General features: G+C 41.2%; 1 protein-coding gene across 1 annotated transcript in view; it reads left to right on the top strand.

Annotated features, from left to right (window-relative positions):
• Positions 1–18,152, top strand: part of itga1 (integrin, alpha 1) — a 41,187-nt gene that overhangs the window by 1,472 nt on the left and 21,563 nt on the right. The window contains exons 2-3 of the mRNA XM_079551352.1: positions 13,336–13,459; positions 16,677–16,786. Coding sequence (XP_079407478.1) covers positions 13,336–13,459; positions 16,677–16,786 — 234 coding nt within the window. The remainder of the gene's footprint in view (positions 1–13,335; positions 13,460–16,676; positions 16,787–18,152) is intronic.

Here is an 18,152-nt window from a genome sequence, read left to right on the forward strand (position 1 = left end):
ACACATTCAACTCTGTATAGTCCCTTTAAGCAACAGTTGATCTCAGACTGAAGTTCTCTTGAAAGCAGTTATGTACGGGCACTGCTGTATGTTGATCCTTATCTTTTTATCCCCCTTTTAATGTTGCACATGCCTCTGCCGCCCTCCTAAATCTCTCTTCCTTGACTTCATGTGATGCTGGCTTGTGATGGTCATTAGAGAATTGAGTTAGAGATTGCGAGTGTAATAGGTGCATGTGTGTGTTTTTAGACTGAAGCTGACAAAAACGAACAACCTCGTAGCCGTAATTCAGATTTTCACAACTCAATCCGAGCAACCCCGATTAATTGTGTACGGTCATAGTTTACGCTCTCATAATCTATAATTATTTTTTTCCTGTTCTGCTTGGTGATCTTGAGTTATGCGTGTAAGATGACCGGTTTTGTTTGCCGAGAGAATCTTCCATTTTTGGCAGATCTTGAAGATGTTTGATTTGACACAATGCAAGACAGTTTCCAACCATATACTTATAAGACTTAAGAACAACCAGTCAAACACTACTGTGCAGTGCTGGCATTACAGTTTAAAAGTACTTAGTGCTGTGGCCCCTTATCCAACTGAAAATAAATAAACTCCATGCCAAAGAAGATGTCATGTTTGACCGCTTTAAATGACAAACAAAGAGGATATAAAGTAGTTCATCTTAAGGTTTCCTTTCATTTTCTAATTACATTTACAAGCTTGTTTTGTAGACAAGCTTTTGGGGTTGTGAGTTTTATATAGCCTAGCGTTTATGGCATTTTCCAGATGTTTTGTTTACTCCTTCCATGTTCCATAACACCTCACCTCACTGGCATCATCATCGGCATCACCACCACCCGCTGTCTCCAGACGACCCCTCTTTCTGTGTGTCCCATCCCTCTTCTGTCCCGCGTGACCTTAGAGCACGACCTCAGCCGTTACATTACACCCAGGGTAGCGGCCCAGGGATATCCCATGTTCTGCCATCGTAGCTGCTGTACCCCCAGCCCTGCCTCTGAGGCTCACATGTGGTTCTGGTAGCGGCAGCATTTAATCTCTGTAAATTCCTAACGGAGATGGGGCTACAGGTGGTTTGAGTTTTGGCGCGGCGTTGGAGAGAGAGGCGCATCTGGCTTCAATCAGGACATGTCAGGCAGCAGTGACCAAGCACATTAAAAACAAGAACAACATGACCGCCTTAACACCAGCTCGTAATGATTATTTTTCATCATTTACAGGATTACCTGCATAGGGTTAAATGTTTGTCTTGTAACTGTATAGACTGTGGACAATTATTTGTTATTTGCAGAGGCGGATAGATTATGAAGCGTAGGAAACATGAGTACTCTAATCTTAAAACAAGTTTTTCCTCCACATTAAAAAAAAACAATACATACTGTATCTTATGAACATAGAACCTTTTCAAAAATCATACTTCCCACTCCAGGACCATTTAACGCACACAAATGTTCTGTTTTACGCCTCCAATTTCCAAGCCAGGTGCTGTTGTGGCCACAGAATTGACTAGACTAACACTTACAAATCCCCATGATGATAATTGAGACTGAGATTGCAATTTTGATTAAATGTCAATCAATCTGACAGCCCGACAAGCTGCAGAATATATGCAGAATATGTTCCACATAGCATGTGGAACATTGTTCTGTCCTCAGTGTTGTGGGTTTGAGTCCTGGCTCTGATCATTTTCTCAATGTTTCTCTCCGCTCTTTAGCCCCTTCACCTTGTGCCGTCCCATAGAATAAAGGCTTTCTGCAAAGTTCACATGAAACATTAGACCCAATTTTTGCTTAAACATAGCTAACACAATTATATATATATATATAAAAAAAAAAAGTACCCAGCCTTCTTTAGTTTGACCATTTTTGTAATGTTTATGGTTTCACTTCCTTATTGGACACTGACAGGAAGTGACATAGATAGAGGTAAACAATTTTAAACTGTTGCCGTGCCGACCATGTTACGTCAATGGGAAATGAGTGAGTCAAACTGCTGTGGAAACTTTACCTCTGTCGCTTCCTGTCAGCCGCTTCAAAATATCTTTTCTGCTCAACATTTCTTCATTAAAACTGCTGCTTCATTGAAATAAAGTGATGATAATAACGACTTGCAACAGATGTTATCCATCCAAATAAGTCACATTTTCCAAAAGAAATTAAACCTGTCATATGCACTTTAAACTAATATGTTGCTTCCAATATGGCACGACCGATATGGATTTTTGGGGTCCGATACTGATATGACGTGGTTTGGCATGGCTGACGGTCGATATATAGGCCGATATTTTGAATAATCTATGTTGATGTATTTTTTTAAACTCTCAAATAGCCTATAGTTAAACATTTATTATTACTGTAAAGGTTGAAATCGTATACGTATAAAGGGGCCCAACCCTAGTAGGATGTGAAGTATGATGTGTCCTTGTCATTATGTACACGTCACTTAAAGAAAATGTCTGTGTTTGAACAGCTAATATAGAAGAAGGTACTACTATTCTGCAATGTCTCTACTCTTTCTAATATCACCGAGAAGAGGAATGCTGCTGCAGATGTCTGGACTTTTATTAATTCAGGGTTTCGTCAGTGGACATGAAAGGATTCAGCTAAATTCATGCACTCCAGAACAAGAGGCACGCTCAAACTATTGCCATGAATCAGCTCATCTCCCTCTTGCCCTAATCAGCACAGATTGACTTAAGCTGTCTGCAGACACGATGATGCATATCCCCTTAAATGAATAGTCCAGAACAGCTCCTTCTCTATTGTGCGATGTGTTTATTTTTAGCATTCATTCAGGTGTAGCTCTAAGGTCACAGTAGAGAGAAGAAGTGTTGTCAAATAAATAGTCCGAATGCCTGTCTAAAACTTCGAAAGTCTTCATCTGATTTTTATCGTAGCATGTAACAAAATGTAGCACTCATCTGGTGTTTCTGGTTAATGGCTTTAACTGGTGGCCTTGTGATGTGGTGCAGATGCTGCAGCGTGTCTGGCTCTTCACGCGGCTCAATGCTAAACTAACACTTACCTCATGGCGTGTCGGAGGTTAATCTGTGCTTGTGTGATCGGAGCCTCCAGCTTACCTAACGCTCTGTTCAAACACCCTGTGGTCAAAGCTTATGTGTATGAATGGGCTTTATCTGTGTATCTTTTCTTCAAAATGTTCACATTTTAGTGGCTCGAGAGTCAGATATGCCAAATGAAAGTTAATAAGACATTAAGCGTTCTTTTTACGTCTCGTGGATGATCTTCTGTGACATGCTCCATTTCGTCATTGAGCTGAGTCAGAATTTTGCATCGTTCCTCTCGTTGCTTGGTGACAATGCCATGTCCGTTTTTCTCACTCACTTTTACCGAGTACAACTTATGATAGTGAGAAAAAGTCTAATATTCCTCAAATATTATCATGGGGGATGCATCCATCACTGACAGAGCAGGTAAACAGGGCGTGAAGACCAGACGTCCCACAGCGTGTCGAGTTCTTCCTCGGGTCAAACCACACACACACATCTGACCACACACTCTGGTTTAACACATCAACATCAAGCCTTTGCAGGTCCGTCTAATATTAACTCAAACCCAGGAAATTGTTTGTTTGAAAATTCTAATGGTTTCACAGCTTTATAGACGCTTGAACTACTGAACAACCCAATTCACATGTTACGCTGATATGCACTTTGAAAATGGAGTGACCTGAAGTCCATTTGTTTACATTGATGTGTCAAAGAAAGAAGGAAAAGTATGAAGAAGAAGGTTGACTGATTGGAGTAAAATAATCAAACGTACATCAACCACGTTAGGTATTTTTTAAGCACATGATACTAAAGTTTTTTTTTGCCGCCTCCAGCCACATGTGCCTGTGACTTTTTCCCACAAACACATGACCGCTGGAAATGAACAGTTGTTGCAAGACGTCAGTGACAAATCTGACACGGGCAGCAGCAGCAGAGAGGGGAGAAGGGCAGACCGGCGAAAGGGGAGAGAGGTTGTTTAGAGAAGAGAGCTGATGGTGACTCATCAGGGAGACAGGCCTAACATCTCTCTGACAGACTCTGGGGGAGGAGACAGAGTTGGTCTGGTTCAGGCCTAAACTGCAGCCAGGAGAGGGATCCAAGTGAAGGCTCAGAGGTTATGAGAGGAGCAGAAAATTAAGGCTGGATGTTTGTGGATTCTATTTATTGGTCCTTACTTTGAAAAACTGTACTTCATTTAAAAAGCCAGTATCTCTTTTGAAGAAGCCAATAACAATGCATTTGCAATATACCACTAATGCTGTGCTGGGTCAAAGATAAACATACAGTAATAAAAGCAATCCCTCAGACAAAAATGAATACACATTGATCCAAAGTTTAAGATCTCTGTCTGAGACCTCTGTTTGAGACCTCTGTTTGAGACCTCTGTATGAGACTTCTGTTTGAGACCTCTGTTTGAGACCTCTGTCTGAGACCTTTGTTTGAGACCTGTTTGAGATCTCTGTCTGAGACCTCTGTTTGAGACTTCTGTTTGAGACCTCTGTTTGAGACCTCTGTTTGAGACCTCTGTATGAGACTTCTGTCTGAGACCTCTGTTTGAGACCTCTGTTTGAGACCTCTGTTTGAGACCTCTGAGACCTCTGTTTGAGACCTCTGTTTGAGACCTCTGTTTGAGACCTCTGTCTGAGACCTCTGTTTGAGACCTCTGTTTGAGACCTGTTTGAGACCTGTTTGAGACCTCTGTTTGAGACCTCTGTTTGAGACCTGTTTGAGACCTCTGTATGAGACCTCTGTCTGAGACCTCTGTTTGAGACCTGTTTGAGACCTCTGTATGAGACCTCTGTTTGAGACCTCTGTTTGAGACCTCTGTATGAGACCTCTGTTTGAGACCTCTGTTTGAGACCTATGTTTGAGACCTCTGTATGAGACCTCTGTCTGAGACCTCTGTTTGAGACCTGTTTGAGACCTCTGTTTGAGACCTCTGTTTGAGACCTGTCTGAGACCTCTGTTTGAGACCTCTGTCTGAGACCTCTGTCTGAGACCTCTGTTTGAGACCTGTTTGAGACCTGTTTGAGACCTCTGTCTGAGACCTCTGTTTGAGACCTGTTTGAGACCTCTGTATGAGACCTCTGTTTGAGACCTGTTTGAGACCTGTTTGAGACTTCTGTATGAGACCTCTGTTTGAGACCTCTGTTTGAGACCTCTGTTTGAGACCTCTGTATGAGACTTCTGTTTGAGACCTCTGTCTGAGACCTCTGTTTGAGACCTCTGTTTGAGACCTCTGTTTGAGACCTCTGTATGAGACCTCTGTTTGAAACCTCTGTTTGAGACCTCTGTTTGAGACCTCTGTATGAGACTTCTGTTTGAGACCTCTGTCTGAGACCTCTGTTTGAGACCTCTGTTTGAGACCTCTGTTTGAGACCTCTGTATGAGACCTCTGTTTGAGACCTGTTTGAGATCTCTGTCTGAGACCTCTGTTTGAGACCTGTTTGAGATCTCTGTCTGAGACCTCTGTTTGAGACCTCTGTTTGAGACCTCTGTATGAGACTTCTGTTTGAGACCTCTGTTTGAGACCTCTGTATGAGACTTCTGTCTGAGACCTCTGTTTGAGACCTCTGTATGAGACCTCTGTTTGAGACCTCTGTTTGAGACCTGTCTGAGACCTCTGTCTGAGACTTCTGTCTGAGACCTCTGTTTGAGACCTCTGTTTGAGACCTCTGTATGAGACTTCTGTTTGAGACCTCTGTTTGAGACCTCTGTATGAGACTTCTGTTTGAGACCTGTTTGAGATCTCTGTCTGAGACCTCTGTTTGAGACCTGTTTGAGACCTCTGTCTGAGACCTCTGTCTGAGACCTCTGTTTGAGACCTGTTTGAGACCTGTTTGAGACCTCTGTCTGAGACCTCTGTTTGAGACCTGTTTGAGACCTCTGTCTGAGACCTCTGTTTGAGACCTGTTTGAGACCTGTTTGAGACCTCTGTATGAGACCTCTGTTTGAGACCTCTGTATGAGACCTCTGTATGAGACTTCTGTTTGAGACCTCTGTCTGAGACCTCTGTTTGAGACCTCTGTTTGAGACCTCTGTTTGAGACCTCTGTATGAGACCTCTGTTTGAGACCTCTGTTTGAGACCTCTGTTTGAGACCTCTGTATGAGACTTCTGTTTGAGACCTCTGTCTGAGACCTCTGTTTGAGACCTCTGTTTGAGACCTCTGTTTGAGACCTCTGTTTGAGACCTCTGTATGAGACTTCTGTTTGAGACCTCTGTTTGAGACCTCTGTATGAGACTTCTGTTTGAGACCTGTTTGAGATCTCTGTCTGAGACCTCTGTTTGAGACTTCTGTTTGAGACCTCTGTTTGAGACCTGTTTGAGATCTCTGTCTGAGATCTCTGTCTGAGACCTCTGTTTGAGACCTCTGTTTGAGACCTGTTTGAGATCTCTGTCTGAGACCTCTGTCTGAGACCTCTGTTTGAGACCTGTTTGAGATCTCTGTCTGAGACCTCTGTTTGAGACTTCTGTTTGAGACCTCTGTTTGAGACCTGTTTGAGATCTCTGTCTGAGACCTCTGTTTGAGACCTCTGTTTGAGACCTCTGTATGAGACTTCTGTCTGAGACCTCTGTCTGAGACCTCTGTTTGAGACCTCTGTTTGAGACCTCTGTATGAGACTTCTGTCTGAGACCTCTGTTTGAGACCTCTGTCTGAGACCTCTGTCTGAGACCTCTGTTTGAGACCTGTCTGAGACCTCTGTCTGAGACCTCAGTTTGAGACCTCTGTTTGAGACCTCTGTTTGAGACCTCTGTATGAGACTTCTGTTTGAGACCTCTGTTTGAGACCTCTGTCTGAGACCTCTGTTTGAGACCTCTGTCTGAGACCTCTGTCTGAGACCTCAGTTTGAGACCTCTGTTTGAGACCTCTGTTTGAGACCTCTGCTCCCCCCCGTCATCCATATAGGTGAATGTGCATCTGTGCACCAGGCCTGTCCATATGCTCCACCCCTCTGCCTCTCGCACAGGCCAACCTCTGGCCAAAACCATCCATCAAACTGGCATCACGCAGGACTGTGGCGTCTGCCTGCAGCAGTCTGGAAACATTAAGTCTGCAGCATCCATGCAACTCAACAAGGCCATGGTTTACATTGGACACAGTAGATAATGCATTAGTCTCTAAAAATGTGTGTCTTGATCATTATGTTTCATTAGAATCTGTTCTCAATTGACTTTCTTAGTTAAATAAAAAAATATAAAGTAGTAAAATAGCCACATTGACCCTGTCAAGATTGTTTTACCCTCTGTGTGACAGTTTTCTGGGTAACAAAGAGGAAACCACACTTGTATCGTTTCGATGACATCGTTCTGTGCAGTTTAGTCAGAAAAATAACAGGAACTACTCTGTGCAAAGTGCAAGCTGATTGTCACTTTTGTGAAATGAGACAAACCCTTTCGTTTTGTGCCTTTCTTCCCTTGAGTGGGCCTGGAATAACAGCTGGAAAGCAAAACATTGGGGAAATTGCTGCTTCCCGACACAAACTGCCATCAACAAACAGTTTGTTGATGGCAGTACTAGAAAACATATAGAACAGGCTAATTCATCTTCCCATAATTAACAAAGATACCATCAACCTCCTAGAATAATTGCTTAAGTCATGTTTTACAGTTTTTTTGTGAGCAAAATGAAAACAATATTATTTCCAAACACTCAACTCTCCAAAAAAAAAGACTTTTTGAAAAAAAAGTTATTATTCTATTCTATTCTATTCTATTCTATTCTATTCTATTCTATTCTATTCTATTCTATTCTATTCTATTCTATTCTATTCTATTCTATTATATTGTGCTCTGTTCTATTCTGTTCTTGTTTTTTCACTCCAAACTAAAATTGGATGTTGGATGCCTAAGTTCAAATTGAATACATAACTTAAGCGAATGTTGTTCAATGGTTTGTGATTGTTAGAAATATAGAGTTTACCCATAAGCACTTGTGCTTCCTTTCATCCTTTACAATCATAACAGGGAAGATTATTTTCTCATGTCGCTTATTGATTCTTGTAGAGAGGTCATTCTTTGACCCTGGGTGTGTGTGTGTATATTTTTAGTTCCTTCAGAGGTGTTTTAGTTGTCCCAGATGCACCCTTTCCCCATCTGTTCCTGAATAGTGTGCGGTATATTCAGAGAACATGGAAGTCACATATATCCGTCGGGGTGATACGGTGAGGGGGATTGCCAATCATCCTTGCACTAGAAAGAGGGGTGAGAGCATTGACTAGTGCCTGGGGTAATGATGTCATGTGTGGGTTTCCACTTGTACAGCTCCATGTTTTGTGAAGGAAAACACAGCTCCAGAGAATACATCGGTAAGTACCAAATAGTGCAATCTGAAACCACTGTGCAGTTGAGTTGGCTTGTTCACTCTAAATGAATGAGCAGGAAAAAGGCCAGAGGGATGAAGATGAATGGGCGTCAGAAATAACGCTTTGGAGGCTTCTTAGAGAAGAAAGAAAAAACAATCAATTTATGAATGAACCACAGGAGAAAGCAGATGAAACTGGAAGTCCTAAAGTGCATGATAGTCCAATAAATCCAGATATCACTCTATACATGCCTTTCAGTCATGTTACCTTTGTTGTTATGGTGGCCATTTTGAAAACCAAAGTAGAATTATGCAGTATTACAACATGTCACAATATCTCTACTCAGGATATAAATGAAAGACAGCTGATCGACAGTGGCATTGCTATGTACTCGTAATCAAGAAGAAAACAGTAAAAACACGGCCCCAGAGACGCACGTTTATGTGAAGAAACCAGTGAGTCAGTTTATAAAGGGACTAGATGCAAGTTGTAATTTTTATACTCACTACTGCCACCTCAGGTCTTACGGGTAACTGCAGTGTCTATATTAAACTCGTGCATGACGGCACATTAGACCCGAAGTAACACCTTTTTTAGTGACAGTGCAGGATTTTAGAGGCAGTTGTGGTGAACAGGTCTGGGCTCATTCTACACATTGCTGGAGCATGTAGGGGGAGGAAAATACAAAATTTTAACATTTTTAAACACCGTATAGTCCCTTTAAGCTGCTCAAAACGTTAGCATGCTACCGGTGAGCATTTAGCTTCAACAGCTCAGCTCTGACCTCTCCGAGAGGAAGCCCTGACCATGAGACAGAGGTCTGAGCTGTTACTGTAGCTATCCGGTAGCATGTTCCCTCTTTGATGTGTTAATTTAGTCTGAGGACTGAAGCAGACCTTTAAGTCGGTCCTGCTGCCTTTTGTGGCCAGAGAGTGCAAGAAACGCCCAAATGAGAAAATTAAGTGAAGGTCTGCTTGGAATCCAAACACAACGACGAAGAATTCATTTAGATGGGAAATGAAAAGGTTTACAAAAGAAAACATAACTGGAATTTTCATAATAATATAGTCTTAGCATGTGGCTGTTTGGAATACTAAACTTTCTCTAAAACCTTCCAGATTTTTCTGTTTTTTGCTTTGTTTCAGTTGCACATGGTGAAGAGTTCAGGTCACAAGGAACCAATTGGTACATGCTTATGAATCCAGACTGAGCCCATCTGCAGGATCACATACTTTCTCCACCTCCTGCCTCAGATTAGTTTTGCAGTTTAAAGAACTTGGATAGCGTCGCGTTATCTTAATGTCTGGAGCTGCTTCAGGAAGCAGGTGTGTGTCTTTGAGTCTGCGGCGCTCAGGTGTTGACTGGAGCCTGCGTTTATGGGAAATGTGATGAAGTCCAGGCGAGACTCTGCTCCTTGTATCTGACACATCAAACGCTCTCCCCCAATTGAGTTTTGAGTGAAGAGCTGTGTGACCAAGCGCTGTGGGCTTTATTGCAGGTTTGTGCAGCTGATGTCCTGTCACTATCAATATGGGCATCGGTGGGTTTAAGCCAAGCAGCCTCTTCTGCCTTTCAACCACTTAAGATCAAGCATTGATTTTGAGCTGAATCTGATTTATTTCTTATTTATTTTAAACTGAGGGACATCCGTATCTGATTTAGCCTCTAGCCACGAACTACAGCTTTCTGTAATACACTTACACCATAGAGAAATTGAATTTAATAAAAGTTTTTTTTGTTTTAGTTTTTTTTTTATGGTTGTGGTTTAGGGCTGAATGATATGGACAAAATTTCATATCTCGATATTCATGCCTCTTGATATTGATACGATATAACTATGGCTTAGCACTTTTCAGAAAAAATAAAACATAATAGTAAAGAGTGCAGTTTTATTGATAAAAATCTATTGTTTATATCTTGCTTTCCTCAATGTTTTGAATGTTCATGTCTCAATATCGATACGATAACGATATATCGTTGCTTGTTCGATATTAATACCTTGAATGTTCATACCTCAATATCGATACGATATATGTTTCAGCCCTGTGGCACAAACACAGATGTTTTTTTCAGGATTACACTGGTATGTTTGCGTGTTTCCACAATGTATGGATTTTTATTTTACACCAATTATGAGCAAATAGCAACGTTTTATTTCTATTGCACTTTACATTTCCAGGAAATGTGAAAGTGCTCCAGCGGGTGAATACAATCCTATAAAAACAAATGAACATCGGCACAATACAACAAAGCAATCAACAAACAATCAGTCGGCTACAGAAAATCTTTGAAATGATCTAAGCCATTGGACTGGATTACCATGACAACGGACCACGTAGAAGCCATTAATACCAAAAAAGACACGAAACAGCAGCTTGCGTAACATACTGGCTTTGATTTGACAAAGCAAAATAAGCAACACACATTGAAAACAGAAATGTATACATTCATGGAAAGGGTTTGCCAACAAACTATGGGTGTTTCCTTTCAGAATATAATGGGGCGAGGATGTCGTTGTGAGTTCGGCTTTAGTGTGCCCTGTGCAGTAGTTCGTCTGTTTGCCAAACAGCTAAATCAGTTCTGCATCGATACTAATACTGGTGTGCGTGTGAAATTTTGAAGGATGGGCCATAATCAGGTTAATGGGAACAGGAAATGGAGATTCTCAGCAGCTGGAGAGGGGCAGCAGAGGAAGTGAACATGGGAGAGAGGCAGAAACCCAGGGGTGCTGTTTCTTGGCTGGAGGTTTCTCTGCTCCTCAGTCTCACAGTTCATCTACGTCACTGCTGGGAAATCTCCAAAGCGGACTCTCTCACAAATATGTGTTCAACCTTTTAAGCATGTGCAGCGATAACATCATTTTGTTTTATACAGAGCTCTATTTAAGAAATCAAAGGAGTCTAAATGGCTCGTGACATGTGCTTCACTTTCATGTCTATTTATTTTTTGGTCATTTGTAAATCCTAGTCAGGTGGAGGATCTCATTAATTCTGCAACATTGTGTCTTGTTGCTGTATATACTGTGCAAATGATAACATGATATTGTACAGCCCTGACGATACCAGTAACATGGATGAAATCATTATCAGCCACATTGACAGTACACATTAAATCCAGTAAGAGTGCTAAGCCATGCAGGCTAAACATATAAAGAGGTTTTACAGCAGACAGCAGACTAAACAAGAGACAAATGTGCTACCATAATGTTGGTCCCATTATTCTCCACTTATTAGGCACAGTGCTCACAGAAAATGAATGCATTTGTGGTCTTTTTTAAAGTCTTCTTTTGACACAATTTGCTGAAACATTAGTTACTTACAATTTGTGTTTAATTAGATATAAACGTTATTGATCCCGAAGGAAACTGCAATTAGAATGGAGCATATGGTGTTAAAATGATTCAGTGAAATATTGCGATAATATCGTTCTCGTAATATTGCACAGCTGTATCGCATATCACAAGTTACTTCAATATCGTTCAGCCCTAATGCCATGTTGATTTACCACGATTTATTAAAGCAGCACTGAGTAACTTGTTTACCTTAATAAATCCTTTTCATAGTACCTCTGGGGGTAATACAAGTGTTAATGGGACAACTTTGCCGTTACAACTTTACCCAATTCACACTAATAGAATCACGAAGAAGAAGCTAACAAAGCTAACTGCGGGCTAGCACCACTTAAACAGTTTGTACAGCCACGTTCTGTCAGTGTAGTATTTACTCTCACGGACAATTAATGAGTAAAAAACGCAACATGCTACGACACCTGCAGTGGCGCTTATGGCCTCTAGGGGCATGAGTTACTTAGTTCTGCTTTAATACTTAATACATTAATACATGGCTTTGGGCGTTATTTGATATTTTTATGTAAAATATAAATTTACTGTGTGAAAAACATGATTGTGACGACAGGGCTGAATGTCCCTATGTCCCCATGATATCTTTAAAAAAAATTTGATTTTACAACCGTCTCAGCCTTGAAAACCTATTGGACCAAGTAAAAAAGATTGTATCTAGTGGCATTGTTGTTAATGTCAGCAGCACACAGTCTTATTATTTATTTCTCTGCACGCCATTTTTAACCCCACTGATCTCTCTTCTCCTCTGTACTCCTTCACAAGTGAATAATTTATACTTCAGGAATGTTCTTGCACTGTGGAGATGAAGAGTGTCATTGTCGTGCTAGCACAATAAGGTCTGGATTTATGTAGAGTCTGTGTGATATGCTCAGTACATTGACAGACAGACGGAGATAGAGGAGGATGGAGAGAGAAAGGGTCTTTGTCCTGGAGTTCAGATGGGATCCAGGGCCAAGAGCTTCACATTGATGTCCGAAATTCCACTCGTGCCCTCCAAAATGACTCCAGTGTGTGTGTGTGTGTGTGTGTGTGTGTGTGTGTGTGTGTGTGTGATTCACAGGCATTTGAAATTGTGCATTTGTGCATCATCTCAGCTTTGTTTTGAATTTGTTTTGTTTAAAGCTCAAAAGCAGGGACAGCGTGCTCCTTTTATCCTTTAAGCATGCAGATCTTTAATAATAATAATGATAATATTAAATGCATGGGACTTTTGTGGCACTTTAAAAGGCTTAACACAGGGACAAAATAAAGACAAACAGACAAAGGACTGGAGAACAGTGAAACTGGGGTTTTGTGAGTCAATGGCTGTTTGGATTTGACCTAAACTTGAAGTAAAATGACAGAGTTCAGTTCGAGCCTCTCTTCTGGTTTCAGATTTGTAATCTAAGGCTTGTATGAGTCACTCGCTGGTTGATGCAGATTTGCTGGTGGCTGATTTTAAGACTTTGTAAAAGAATTTAACCTACAAATCAATTTTCTGTTAGTTTTCCAGCTCAAAGGTCATAATGTGACTATGACACCACTGCGCTGCCTTGGCGTCGATCTTTACCCAAGTTCAAGCTTACCCTCTGCCGCTCTATTTTGTTTTTCTGTGTTAAGTTTACAACCTTGAATAATAATAGTTTTCCTGTTTGTCCCCAGCACTGCTCAGCTGTGGCCTGTGCTTCAACGTGGATGAGAAGAATGGTATGTCATTCACTGGAGGTTCATTGGAGGACATGTTTGGATACACAGTCCAGCAGTTTGAGAACAGCGAGGGCAAATGGTGAGTATCAAGCCCTGCGCCTGTTTGTTTATAATTTGTAATATACACAAGGACAATTCAGATAGGACAGTGTGTAAAGTCTTAGTCTCCTGACACGTAAGCACACCCCTCCTCTGCAAAGCAACCAGATGCAGACGCTCAGCGGCGATGTCTGACAGTAGCTACATCCACACAGACGCTTTGTTTTGGGGGAGAGTGGGGGCAGGACAGAGGTGATTAGGGGCCATCACTTAAAGGAACAGGCCACCGTTAGAGAGATATGTTCTTACCTGAGCTTATACGAGTTGATACGTACCTGTCTGGTCTTTGTGCCTGTGGAAGAGCCTGGTCGCTTCTAACTTCACCCCCGTTGGGAGCTATAGGAATATGTTGGGAGAGGCCCAACGCTAACAACATCTTTGGTCGTTTTGCGTGACTGAGCGCACGCACAAAGACCAGACAGGTACAAATGAACTCGTCAAAGCTCAGGTAAGAACATATCTCAGTATGGAAAAACGGTGGCCTGTTCCTTTAAGTATAAGAGAGAACAAAAATATACCACTAAAAATGAGTTTCTGATTAATGATTTTATCGTGATGTAAAACTTTAAAATCTTTTGTCACTTATCAATATAATCATAGCGATAAAGGGCAACAAAGGCCTTGTTTCGCAGCAAAACTTAGTTTCTGTTTATTCTGAGAAACAAACGGGGCAATAACTTTGTGACTGTGAAATGCCAGCTGTTTGCCCATTGTGGGTTCATGCGTTTATGACTTGAGCTGTTAAAACTCCACATTGCTGGCCTGTAAACACACTGACTGGCACCAGAGGATTCATGCTATACTTGTTGAGGAACCCTCTTTAAAGGTCTGCCATTAATAATGTTAGTTAGAGGTGAGTCTTGGCTTGTTTTGTTCTTTACAATTCTGCAGATGCCTTTTATATATGGCTCTGTACCTGGACTAGTAATAACCTTATCAAGCTCACATGAGATCACTTAAGTCGCTCACACTTTATCTGTAGAACCAACTGAAATACCTAAAGCAGCTCTCACCAGATTGTCAACTGGTACAATCTGAGTTTTTACATTATTTCATTTTCCACAATGAGAAAAATCCCTCAGTGCTCGAGCTGGAGTTTCATCAAACACCGTTACTTTATTGTTACTTGAATAATAAACTCTACCCACCCTTTATTTCAGTAAAGAATATGAGCAACAAAACTGATCAATTTGAGAAAGGACAGGGCGATTGCGTGAGAGATATAGTTACAGATGAAAGGAGATACCAAAAGCAGAGGAAAGGGGGTAGCCGTAAAACCGGAGATGTGATGTAGCTCTGGGACAATAATGAACAGATAGACAGGGTGTAAAACATTGGTCGCTATAAAGAAGAGAGCGGCTGATGGATCACAGATGTCCAGCCCCCACAACCCCACCCTTCGCCTCCGCAAAGCACCTCAGTCTCAGTGAAGTCCCTAAAGAGGGCTCTGTGATGGGAAATAAAAAAAATGCCAGTTCATGTTTCCTCCTATAGTAACAATGACTGAACATTACAGTTAAATACTATTAACCGGGGCCGGGCAATATGACAAAGACAATTAATCACCTTTTCCAACACAATGGGCCTTGTTCTGGAAACAGTAATGATTAAAGGGGAGCTCCATTGTTTGAGAATCACAATAAAGGTCTGCAAGGAACTGAATGACAGTTTGCAAGTTACACATTTGTTGTGCGTAAATATTTAATGCGTATCTAGTGGCGAATATCAATAATACTGTGATGTTCATTGTTGTTCCCTCGGGTGCCTGCTGTTGACCAGGGCCCATTGCATCTGAGGAATGTTAATAAGAGCGAGTGTTTTGTGGGAGGCAGATGACCGGCTCTTTATAGCACGGGCTTGAGTGACACTCTGGAGAGGCACATGTGTGCATAGTCATGGACAGACAGTCGTGAATGCTAACATATGTACTGCCTGCTATCATAATGCCTGAGCCAGTCTTGGGAAGTTTCTTAGATCAAATAGAAGTTATTATTGTACACAAATTATCAGCAATTGATTAAGTCGACGAGTGAAGTTGTATCTTTAGTTTGGATCATGAATTGTTTTTATATAAATCTGGATCCAGAACAAATTCTCTCACCCTGGGAAATTAAACACATATTTACACTTACAAGGGCACTTCTCTACAGAGTTTTGTTTTTTATGCATCAAACACAAAGTGAACTCCAGAAAAATGTTATTAAAACAATGTATTAAGTCTGTGATTTTATTCCAAAGGTCCACAATGCACTGAACATGGTCCGATCCCACTGGTTGAGAACCACTGGTTTATATAAAAGGACGTGTTTTCAGAGGAAGGCATTTCAAGTCACATGACTCAAGTCCAAATCAATTATTGGTTCATTGGTGCTCAGGGGCGGATCTAGAGGGGTGGCACGGCGTGGCAGCTGCCACCCCTAAAGTTCTTGCCACCCCATTGATGTCAGCCAGGTTTTGTCCTTGTCTGGAACTGTCTAAATTCTAGTGTAGTCATCAACCTGACCTGGCACTTTATAAATGTATTGTTTCAAGGAGTAGTTGCCATCCATATCTTCAAAGCCTGATTCATGTAATAGTTTTCTTCTGTATAACCAATGTGTTGTCTCACATCTGCTCTAGAAGCTACTTTGGTGCTTAGGCTCACTCTCAGCTAGTACTTTATGTACAGGACAAAGAATTATAACAACTTATAGCTAAATAAGGAGCCAGGAGCAAGATGATCATTTTTTATATTATGGACAATTCGACTATTTGTATTTAACTTTGGTAGATTCATCCTGCCTCTAAACGAAAAAAATTGCCTTGCGATCAAGCAAAACGTGCATATCTCTGCTATAAACACTCGACATTGTAAAATGTGTTGCCACCCCGTGATTTTTTTTCTAGATCCGCCCCTGTTGGTGCTCCGGTCTGAATTGAGTTCTGAGTCTTTATCTTTTTGATTGAGTCACATACATCTCAGGTCATCAAATTAGTGCAAGTCCACCCCTCTTGTGGTAGAATTATAAACCCTCTCAGGCACGTAGAGCGCCCGTTTATACGGGCACTTAATGTGACCAGTTTAATTGTTTGTGGTTATGGTTTACTTAAGTGAGTGTGGGCAGAATGAGGGACAGTGTGTCAGCTCGTTATAAGTTTATTTATTTTTATTAGATTCCTGTGGATAGCATTTTAATTACTTTCATTTTCACATCCAGGGTTTTGATTGGTTCACCGTTGTCGGGACAGCCGGCCAGACGCACAGGAGATGTCTACAAGTGTCCGGTTCGAGAAGGAGAAAATGAATGCATCAAGCTTGAATTACCAAGTAAGCCCAACTCCTTTTCCTCTGTGTGCACTCGTCTGTGCAGAACATCTCTCTATTTCTGGCTGTCATTTACTTGGAGGAAGTCGGGTTCATCCCAACAGGAAGGCAGTCAATAAACAAGGCTCTCATAATTATATTTCAATCAAGCAGATAAACAAACTGTCTCCTCCACCTCTGTCTCCGTTCGCCTCAACAAATGTACCGCTTGTTTTTCATATCCTCGCAGTGATTTTCAAATGAATACTCGTCAACAAAAGCGTTTACATCTCGGCCCAGTCTGTGAGTCGGAGTTAAAGGAGTCAATCTTAATGATCATTTACTGTACAGCTTAAATACAGTAGTTAGCAGCTCCTCTTTGTTGTTATCTGGGATGAGTCAGACAGAGTGGCTTAAGACAGGTTTAGTCTGTATGAGCTCCACTGGGAGTAGCATAAGCCTGGCAGCTGGAGCCAGAGCGAACAACAGGGAGGGGCGCCATGATGACCACTACATTACAGAACATGGCATCAACCGAGCACATGACTGAGCACCGGCGTGATGCGTGGCTGACCGTGCACCGGGGGCTGAACCATTGTTTCTTTTTTTCACTGTGCTGTGCGATTGTGATTAGATTTGCGATCTCAAAATCAGAGTCACACGGTGCACATTTCAATCACGTCCAGGAAAAATAACATTTGAAAGAAGATTGGAATATGATGATACAAGTTCTGCTTAAAGCATGGTACTTAAAGGACATCTACAAGTGTAATGCCATTCTTTGTTGTTTTATAGTAATTAACTAAACCCCCAACTCCCTTAACAGTAACTCAACATAAAGGCTGTAAATAGGTTGCCTGGGTCGGGATTAGAAATACGAGTCATACAGCCATTTTCAGTAGATCATGGACAAAATTAATAGTTTTTAACATCAGGGCCATGATTTGGCGGGTTCAGCAGTCAAGTGTGTAGAGAGATTTATGATAGTAAAGTGGAGAATTGGTCAGAACTGTCAAAAGGCAGTTGTATTGTATTACTGGGCTAGTGCGGGGCGATAATTTCAATATTCAATATCTCAATGTTGTTCCAAACCATCAAAAACATGCAATATGCAAACTAATTTTCATTACTTTGCCACTCAAGGATAAATCTCCTGAACACACGGGTAGAAAAAAAACACTTCTCCCACGTTTTACTTTTTTTTCATCCTTTTTTAACAATTTTTTCACTTTTTTCCCCATATTTATTCCATATTTTTCCCCCATTTTTAACTTTTCTTTCCACCCCTTATTTTCCGAATTTTTCCCCACTGTTTTCCCATTTGTTTCCACATTTCTATATTTCATTTCTAGATATACTCGATATTGTAAATGTTCATTTTTCGTCATTA

The sequence above is a fragment of the Gobius niger genome, assembly GCF_951799975.1.
Source record: "Gobius niger genome assembly, chromosome: 2".
In the NCBI taxonomy this organism is placed as follows: Eukaryota; Metazoa; Chordata; class Actinopteri; order Gobiiformes; family Gobiidae; genus Gobius; species Gobius niger.